Here is a 10,390-nt window from a genome sequence, read left to right on the forward strand (position 1 = left end):
CTTGCCAGACACCTGGTGGCGCTTCTGCTCACACAACTGAGCCACATTTGCCATAGATGCTGGTAGCATTGGACGCGTTTCAGTGATTTAAATCGACGCTCGTGACTTGTGCAAGTGGTTTTACTGAAAATTAGGCAAGCGCGCTCATAATAGAAGCGTGTGGTGCGACGCGCTCGTTTTTCCAGGTGTGCCTATGCCGCAGCGAAACGAAGCCATTTTCTGAAACGAAGCCATGATTGCTGATATCTTGGTCTATAACTCCTCCCCGAACTCCCCGCTGCTCTGTATCTCGCTCTCTCATTGGCTGTCGGTCATCGCCGATGTAGTTTTCAGTCAGAACACTTTACGCAGCAGGATTTTGAATCGCCGACAGGTCCAGATATTTAGCATGCCAAATATCTCTGGGGCGTCGACGACTCGTCTGCAATTCTCTCAGATCGCGTCTTTCTCATTCACACTGCGTGATTGTCACTCACGTGAACGAGCTCTGATTTGCTTGTGATTTCGGGCATTTGTCAACAATTTCTCAAAACCTGTCGGCGAGCCAAAATCGGGACTAAAATCGTGCAGTCTGAACTCGGCTTTACCGACATCGAAAGCTCAGCTGATCATAGCTGTACAGGGCGGGTTCTTATTTCTCATCTCCTTAAATATATCTAGTAGCCTAGTAAAGCTAATGCAAGGTCTAGAAATCAATTATTCTGTTGCTGAAACTTCCTCATTGTGGAGAGTGCGGTTCATGGTTGCATAGCAACGACAGTCGCCACGGTAGCGCAAGCACTTTGGAAAGAAGGAGAAAGTGGCATGGCCGCTTATGTGATGCGATATCTGTGAACGGCCTCTTAGAATGGCGACTTTTTCTTTGCATATCAGACAGGTAGCGTTTCCATTAAAAACCCACAAAAAGACAGTTCTTGAAACTGTCTGTGTTTTTCATCCACTTTCCTTTTTGGTTTGGAAAAAACATATTTCATTCGCACAGCCAAACAACAAAAACTACGAAAACCCTGAACCAGCTCTCGTCAAATCTGCCTGCGCGCTTTTTTTTTTCTTCTTAATAGAATCATGTCTTTCTTTTGAATATGGTATGAGTGTCACAGACACGCCAGGCTCATCACTCACCCAATCACGACGCACTCTCTCAGTTCTGATCACGCACACCTGACACTCATCACCATCCCAATCAGCAGCAATAGAAAAGACACTCACAGCCACACAGTCATTGTCCGGTCTCGTTAACGCATACTTACCTGCAGGGCTTGACATTAACACCCGCCAAATGCAGGTAGATTTCAGCTGTGGCGGGTACGACAGCCACTCCCACTAGCCACTTTGGCGGGTTGAATATATTTTCAGCCTACAGCCAAATGAAAAGTATAGCCAAGCTTGTCGTATCACAAAATTACAATTCAGTCACAATTCTTTATCGATTAACTTGCGGTTATGAAGGTGGGATAGGCGGAATCGCGCTAAATGACACAACAGAAGCGCTCGCGCGCGATTCAGTTCTCCTTGCACCTGAATACACGCACACACAGATGTCAAAATGCATCGTGTATCTCGCGTGAATGCAGTCGGCTATGGCTTACGGCTAAGTGGACGTAAACAGGTGGGTAAAAACTGGATATGTGTCAGTATATGACGTCCAGCCCCCAAATAAATACCCCTCTGTCATTAATGTTAATCAAACATCAAAAAATGTTAAATATATGTATACGTGTATGCTAAATAAACATATGTATCTGAATTTTTTTTTTTAATTACTATTTGTAATTTGCTTCTTTGTTCTTTTTATATAGCCTAACAAAAATAACTGTATACCTCATGTATAGTCTTGATTTGGGTGGTCAATCTGCATTTGTAAGTTTGAAAGGGTTTTAAATCTTGTAAATCAAGTAAAATGACTCAAATTCAAGTAATTTAAGCATGCCAGAGTCAACTTTAATCATATAAAATGTAATTTCCCCACAGCAAAATTGTGGCCAGTGAAAATGCTGAGTGGCTAGTAACTTTGGAAAACCACTAGCCACATTGGCTGGTGAGCAAAAAAGTTAATGTCAAGCCCTGCTTACCTGAATGTTTACCTTACGGACTCCTTAAGCGACTTCTTACCTGTCTCCAGTGTGTCTCCTAGATCCTCCGTGTTCTCCTGTCTTCCGTGAGTGTCTCTGTGTGTCTTCAGCTCCCAAGATTATCCTCCATCCAAGAATCCTAGAAGAAACAACTATCAGTGTTCCAGTCACCCACACTCACCTGCACTGCTCTGGTTGTTTCAATAAACATCATTAACCTTTACCTGTGTCTCCGATCCCCTCTGTACTGCAACAACGAGACATCGAGAGAATAATAATAATAATAATAATAATGATAATAGTAATAATAATAATAGAAATTTAGCGGGCCGGATTATGTTTTATTTTTTAGATCAGTTGTGGGCTGGGTGGAAGGGGAGGGTGGGCCGTAAATGGCCCGTGGGCCGGCAGTTTGAGACCACTGCTCTAAAGGAAGTTGTGGCCTACCGGAGCTAAAAATGACAATGATAAGAGGATGTAAAAGAAAGAGCTAGGCAGTCACGTAATAACACAAAGATTTGGTGTTTTTTTCACAACACTTTACTACAGCAGTATCGCATCAGCTCATCTGTCATTTTATTGCTAAAGAGGTTCTGAAGAGTTTGTATTTTCATATTTGTGGACTGAAAGCGGTGAAGATGTTTCAACCTGTTTTCTTCTGTTTGTGTTTGTGGCGTCTGGTTGGTGAGTTTAAATGTGTTTTTATGATTTCAGTTCTTTCTGCATCAGATTCACTGTTTCTTTTTCTAAATGTTGGTTCTATAAAAACACTGAAGCTCAAACAGCAGCATTAGTTTCAGTCTGATGTGATTCTTGTCTGAAGTGTTTTCTGTGTTGTGTGGAGCTTAAATCAACTTCAGAGATTATTGAACAATTTGGTAACGCTTTAGACTACAGCACGGAAGTACTGCATAATTACAACAAATTTACAGCGTAAATTTCGATAAATAAAGTGTACCTGTAAAGTAAGTACGTGTAAGTATAGGGGAACAATATGTAAAGTCTTGGGAATAAAGGAGTAACAACCAGGAAAATAACAAATTATTTATACTGTAAGTATTTTAGAACTAAGGGGTACTTATACTATTATGATAGACAACAATCTTACATTTGGGAGCAATTTAGCGAGAAAGTGCACTAATTGTTTCAAGTTGTTTCAAGGCAAGTAGAGAAAGAACTATTGCAATATTTCTTAATATATGGGGAAATATGCTGCAGTATGCATTCAAGGGATATATCCACAAGATAATATGCAACTGATTACAAAATAATTTGATGAAAATTGAAGCTAAAGCTTGCAGCGCAAGCAGCAGCCGCCTCATAGGCTGACCATTCAAATGGAAAACACACAATTTATTGAGGAAAAGCTTTGATCATCCACAGCAGGTTAAGTGAAATTTGTAAAAAAAAAAAAACCTAATCCATAAGTCTTGTGGAATAAACACAAGACGTTAGCCTGATTGATAATGACATTTCTCACACATTGATTTTGCATATATTAATATTTGTGGGATTTATTAATTAATGTCTTTATATGTTCATCTTTTTCAGGAAGTACTGAAATCTAAAGCAGAATGCTGAACTTTAAAGATTTTTAAAGTGTGTTTTTTGTTCTTTTAGTGTTTTTTTCATAATAAATACTGATGATTATTTGAGTTTGTGCTCTCATTTTCAGTGTCTGATTATTAAAAATCCAATTTGAAAGGCTTTTGTTAGTATTTCTCTCTGATAAAAAACAATTGCATAAAGACACAGATCTCACTTTACAAATACTGCTGTTCATCTGTCATGTGTATTTGCTTGTCTTTATCAATAAAGTTGTCTCACTCTGAGCTTCAAGAGTATGATTCATTCATAAGGAATACAAACTTTGTGTATATTTTAAATATTTCAGCAGTGTAGGCCTACATTATACACAACTTTATTTGAACATTTTCATGTGTGCTTGTTCGTATGGCTATCTGTAAAAACATTTTAATCGTTTTAAATATCATTAATTAGTTATTTTATGCAATATATTCAGGTATAAACAACATATAAAGCTAAAACATTTTAGTTTTTAAATTGTTGTAACTCAAAAACTTAAACATATCTGTCTAGTTGCAGATATACTGAAATAAAAATATACAATATATAATGTTAAGTTCGTATTACAGATCATCGCATATATTTTTGTTTTTATTTCTACACACTCCCTCCGCGTCCCCGTCACGTGCTTCACACTAGCCCCGTCCACAGCATTGACTCTTCACTCGTGGTCTCCTCTGATTGGCCGCGCCTCCGGCCAATGATTCTCAGCCATCTGTGCAGGAACACAACCGAGCCATATTTCACTGAGCATTAGCTCGAGTAGCATTCGTGATTATATCAGGATCTTCATCTAAAATAGTGCAGAGATGCAGGTCGCTGCTGCAGTGTGCGTTATATCTGCACTGGCTTTCACTGTACACGCAGATGTGTATTTTAAAGAACAATTCCTGGATGGAGGTAAATATCTCTTCTTTGATCGTGCATGACATTAGACACAGTCACTGTTTCACTGAGTGATTCCTGAAATAATGTCTTTTTATGAAGTATGGAGCTAGTTTACTTCAATGTATTATACTGTAATTAAAGCCTGTTGTATCATTTCTCCAGTGTCACTTTCATTTACTGTATTTTCATACTAAACTTACATGTCATGCTAAGAATACATGATTTGTAAAATTAAATATTCAGATTTTTGTCTTAATGCATGGATTATGAGAAATGAGAACTATCTTTTATGAATCAGAGTGTTACGTTTTGGTTTCAGTTCACTTTTTAGACTATTAAAGTCCTGTTGTCGTCTTAAAAGCAAATTTAATATAATATATCTGTTGTTTTTAACTTATAAATACTTGCATAAATGCAGCCATATTAAAATTACGGCCTGGAAATATGTTATGGCTGATGATAAACAATACAATACAAAAAAATTAATAGGACTACTATTTTGAATGCTATATAGCTTATAATAGAGGTAGAGGTAACTTAAAAAATAGTTGTTTCTTTACTGTAATATTTTAAGTTATTGCTAGAAGACAGCAAAAAGTAATGTAAAAATGGGAAGAAATAAGCAGACACAACTAAATATCCAATATCGATGTATATGATATAAATAAAAACAGCATTGATAACTGATATGTTGAGAATTCTTGCTATTTTCACAAATGGCTAATTAAACTTTGTCTCTCCAGATGGTTGGAAAAGCCGATGGGTCGAATCCAAACACAAATCCGACTACGGCCAGTGGAAACTGACCTCAGGGAAATTCTACGGCGATGCTGAGCTTGATAAAGGTCAGAGGTCATGGCTTCTTTCACCGGAGCGTGATTGCTTATGCAAATGTTTTCATCTGAAAAGAAAATGCAAATAGTCAATGTGAGATGACTTGTAATGCAAGTTTTTTTTTTTTTTTACCTTCAAGGTTTGCAGACAAGTCAAGACGCCCGGTTTTACGCTCTCTCCAGTCGCTTTGACTCGTTTAGTAATGAGGGTAAACCAGTAGTGATCCAGTTCACTGTGAAACATGAGCAGAAGATTGACTGCGGCGGTGGGTATGTGAAAATCTTCCCCGCCGACCTGGACCAGACCGATATGCACGGCGATTCGCAGTACTACATCATGTTCGGTAAGCCATGGTTGGTGTAGATGGCGTTTTGTTGGTTTTCTAGGTGGAAAACAATGACTTCAGCAATTACATAGCACAATATTGATGAAATATACTTTCACTTTCACTATTTTTGTGCCATTTTCACTTTTGATTTTCCTTGTAGGACCCGACATCTGTGGCTACAGTACCAAGAAAGTTCATGTCATCTTCAACTACAAAGGCCAGAACCACCTAATCAAGAAGGACATCAAATGCAAAGTATGTTTTAAACCAAAATGTAATTAAACCTGTTGTCTGTTCGAACATAGCTGTGAAAATGCAAACTTTTTGAATGGTAAAGACATTTTAAAGAAAAAAAATGTGTTAAAAAAAAATTGACGCAGTTTACGTTTACTCTGGAGCCACAAATCTAACCAAGATGTGAAACGCTTTATTGTTGGCATTAAAATTTATTGAAACATCTTCACAGAAGAAATTCTTAATAGTGACTGACTCAAAATCATGCCTGGATTCACTGGAAAATATGAAAACTGATCATCCAACAATAGTCAAGATCTTCATTACATTATCAATGCTGAAATCAAAGGCTTTTAACATCTACTTTTGCTGGGTACCTGGACACTCAGGAATTGCTGGAAATGAGAAAGCGGACAATGCAGCAAAAGAAGCACTATCCACAGAATCAATAAAGTGTTCTATACCTTTTACAGACTTAAAACAAACGATAAAAGAATACATCAAAAATAAATGGCAATCAGAATGGGATCAATGTCTAAATAATAAGTTGCGTGAAATAAATCCTGATGTGAGGAAAAAACATAATTCCTGTTTTGATGAACGATGGAATCAAGTTATATATACAAGATGTAGAATAGGACATTCAAAAATGACACACCAATTTTTACTCTCAGGAGAAAACCATCCAAAATGTTCTTGTCAAAATCCATTGTCCATTAGACATATCCTTTTAGACTGTATTACATTTACCCCTGTGAGAAACCGTTTTTACTCTGTTGATAGTTTTGAAAAGGTTTTTAATCAAGTGAGCCCAAGCATGGTTTTAAGATTTTTAGAGGAAATAAATTTGAAACATCTTTTTTAATCTTCCTTTGATTTAATTATACTTTATTCTCGCCATGAATATAGCCTTTGAAGCTGGTATGGCGTTAAAAAAGAAAGAAAGAAAGAAAGAACCAAGATGTGTACCAAATTTGAAGTTGATATAGCAAAAATTGAGGTTCCTGTGAGGTTTTGTTTAGGTCCTATACCAAACATTTCAACACATTTCTGTCAAAATATCACAAAACTTTCGGCAAATATGGAACCTCGAGTCTCAGACCTTTTCGACAATGTGATTTGTCAAGATTAGAAAAACATATTGTTTATAAAATGGCGCAGTTTATTTTGTAATATGAAACATGACACTGCCCACTAGTGGGAGGAGCCTGTCAAAAGGCTTTTACAAGATGAATTTTTAGTGTTTACGCTTTTGAATGATGCCTAATTGATTTGTGTTAAGGAAAAAGGCAATTAAAAAATGCTCCAAATGACCGTTAAAAGGTTAAAATCTTACATCATAGCTGTTTTAATTTAGTTCCTCCACTTTTGCCCATCAGGACGATGAACTTACACACCTCTACACACTCATCCTGCGGCCGGACCAGACGTACGAAGTGAAAATCGACAATGAGAAGGTGGAGTCGGGCTCCCTGGAGGAAGACTGGGACTTCCTTCCTCCCAAAAAGATCAAGGATCCAGAGGCCAAGAAGCCAGAGGATTGGGACGACCGGGCGAAAATCGACGATCCTGAAGACACCAAACCTGAGGCATGTTTCAATCGATGGTGCAACTACCATAATCTGATCTGCAAGTCATAGCATGCAGAAAATCTGTAATATTTCAAATAGTTGTTCTTAGACATGAATCCAATGGTGCATTAAAACTTTATATCCCTGCGGTTCAGGACTGGGACAAACCTGAGAACATTCCTGACCCTGATGCCAAGAAACCAGACGATTGGGATGAAGACATGGATGGAGAATGGGAACCTGCGATGATCCCCAACCCAGAGTACAAGGTACAAAACCACAGTCCTCATGTAGAAGATCCTTATATTAAGTTCAACCAAACAAGCCATAAAGTGCTTCAAAATGGTTGAATTGGTCTAGTTAAACCACTTTAGACTGGTCTTTCCTGCAGAGTAGGCAGCCAGCAGAAGGTTCAATCGCCAATAGGTTTGGACTTTTTAAGAGATTTTGAGAGAGATTAATGCTCTTGATCAACATCACATGGACTGTTTCTGCAATTACTGTATTTTAAGTGATCTTAAAGGCAACTAAATTAAACATCTCTTGATCTTCTTGATCAGAGTGATTGTTTATAATGTAGGAGCCAATTTTTCCAATCGTCTAACTAAGTTCTGTTTATGTAGGGCGAATGGAAACCAAAACAGATCGACAACCCCAACTACAAAGGCACCTGGATTCACCCTGAAATTGACAACCCCGAGTACACAGCAGACGACGCCATTTACAAATTCGACAACATTGGTATCCTGGGACTGGATCTTTGGCAGGTACGGTTTAGATTGGTGTGCTGTTGAATCAACATTGTAACTGAAGTTCAGTTCTAATGACATACAGCATAAGCTTTTTGGAGAATACGAAGGTGCGTTTTTTTTTTTTTTTTTTTTTTTTTTTTTTTGAGGAAGCATTTGGAAGGTGATCATTTGTTTATAAAGCATACACATTTAAAACTTTTTTCGAAAATCACAGATCCTTTCTCTAGATAAGACCTTTATTTCTCATCTGGTATCGTTTAAAGCCCTTTGAAGCTGCACTGAAATTGTATTTTTGACCTTCAACCGTTTGGGCTCCATTGAAGTCCACTAATGTTAGTCCTAATAGTCCTGGAATGTTTTCATCAAAAACCTTCATTTCTTTTCGACTGAAGAAAGAAAGACATGAACATCTTGGATGACATGGGAGTGAGTAAATTTTCAGGAAAAATGTATTTGAAAGTGAACTAATCCTTTAACCAGACATCTTTTTTTAGGTGATTTTTGCAATCAAAATGGCTGATTTTGTGGTGGTAATTTCCAAAATTTTGTGGAAAATTCCAGTGCTTTTTATAATTAGGATACCACATTTACCATATTGGGTATGATGTTAGAGGTACAATATCATACCAGTGTTACTTTAGTATCATTGTTACACCTATTTTAGTTTTATTAATAATTTTTTTATTTTTATTTTTTTCTCTGCAGAAATGCAGAAAGCTTGTTTATTTTGTCTTGCCAAATTCTGACACACAACCGTTTTACAAGATATTAAGTTTGGTATTTTATTTTTGACATTTAAAAATACTAAGCATTTTACAATGAATCGCATGAGTGCAGCATTGCTTTATTTTCTTATTCATGCATGTTTCGTCATGTTAATAACCATATATAGGCCTAGTACTACTTTTTACCGAATTATGCAGATCCCAAAATTTTGTTCATTTTTGCATCTTGTTTATTGAAAAATAAGAACCGTGAAGCAAACCGAAACAAAGCATGCAAGTACTACATTGGGTTCTCATTCGTGACTTAATAATAATTTATCATCAGTTGATAAACTTAAAATAATAATAAATGTAGTTAATATATATAGAACTGCACTTTTTGCTGTCATTTTGCAGTTAAATGGCGAATGATTCAGGATTGTTTATTTTGCGTTGTTTAGTGATGGCAGATTCATGAAAATCACTGTTTAACTAGTTAACTTTCTTACAGGTGAAATCTGGAACGATCTTTGATAACTTTCTAATCACAGATGATGTTGAGGAGGCTGAGAAATTCGGTACAGAAACATGGGGCGCAACGAAGGTAATAAATTGGTATTATTATTATTATACACTTATCGATATATTGATCTATTATTTGATTTATTTCCACAAGGTGTTATTTAGCTTTAAATACTGATGATGTGCATCTTGTTTACATATCAGGGGCCAGAAAAGAAAATGAAGGACCAACAGGAAGAGGAAGAACGTAAAAAGCGTGAAGAGGAGGAAAAGAGCAAGAAGGATGTTAATGAGGAAGATGAGGATGACGAAGGTGATGACGATGAGCCAGAAGAGGAAGAGCACACAGAAGAACCTCCTGAGGAGGAAGAAGAGGGTGAGGACGATACGCTCCCTAAAGATGAGTTGTGAAGAAGACTCTCTTCCTGAATGATCAGATCTGATCTGATGTGGTTCTGATGTCTTTTTCTTTATATGTGGTGTGAATTATTGGCCCCGCCCATGCCCCGCCCCTTCTAGTCACATGTCGCATCCCTAAACTTGGATTTCTTTTGGTTTTGCTGCTAGAAGCCTCACCCCAACATGTTCATAGTGCGACCTGTTAAACTTTAGACTAATAGATGTTTGGGTTTTCTGTTCCGTCTCGAGTCGTGCAAGAGGAAAATTCTGATGTTGATCATTTGTTGGATTTGCACTTTTTTAAATAAATGATTTATTTTTAAATACTTGTCTGGATCATTTTTCATCATTTTCTCCTTAGGACAATTTCAAATCCACATCCTAATTTTTGGTGGAAAGTATGTTTATTTATTAAATGCAAGTAAATTATATTTTAATTCTCACAAAAAACTACAACAAAACACTTAATAAAGTTTACTGTAATAAAAAAAAATCTATT

The 10,390-nt window shown here is 36.9% G+C and overlaps 1 protein-coding gene across 1 annotated transcript; it reads left to right on the plus strand.

The window, feature by feature from the left end:
* Nucleotides 1–4,367: 4,367 nt before the first annotated feature.
* On the plus strand, nt 4,368–10,005 carry calr3a (calreticulin 3a). Its single transcript, XM_067398857.1, has 9 exons — nt 4,368–4,559; nt 5,291–5,392; nt 5,521–5,724; nt 5,870–5,964; nt 7,323–7,532; nt 7,670–7,783; nt 8,138–8,281; nt 9,482–9,574; nt 9,697–10,005. The coding sequence occupies exons 1-9, from the start codon at nt 4,469–4,471 to the stop codon at nt 9,901–9,903; spliced, it is 1,260 nt and encodes a 419-aa protein (XP_067254958.1). The 5' UTR covers nt 4,368–4,468; the 3' UTR covers nt 9,904–10,005.
* The last annotated feature ends 385 nt before the right edge of the window (nt 10,006–10,390 follow it).

The sequence above is a fragment of the Chanodichthys erythropterus genome, chromosome 10, assembly GCF_024489055.1.
Source record: "Chanodichthys erythropterus isolate Z2021 chromosome 10, ASM2448905v1, whole genome shotgun sequence".
Taxonomy (NCBI): Eukaryota; Metazoa; Chordata; class Actinopteri; order Cypriniformes; family Xenocyprididae; genus Chanodichthys; species Chanodichthys erythropterus.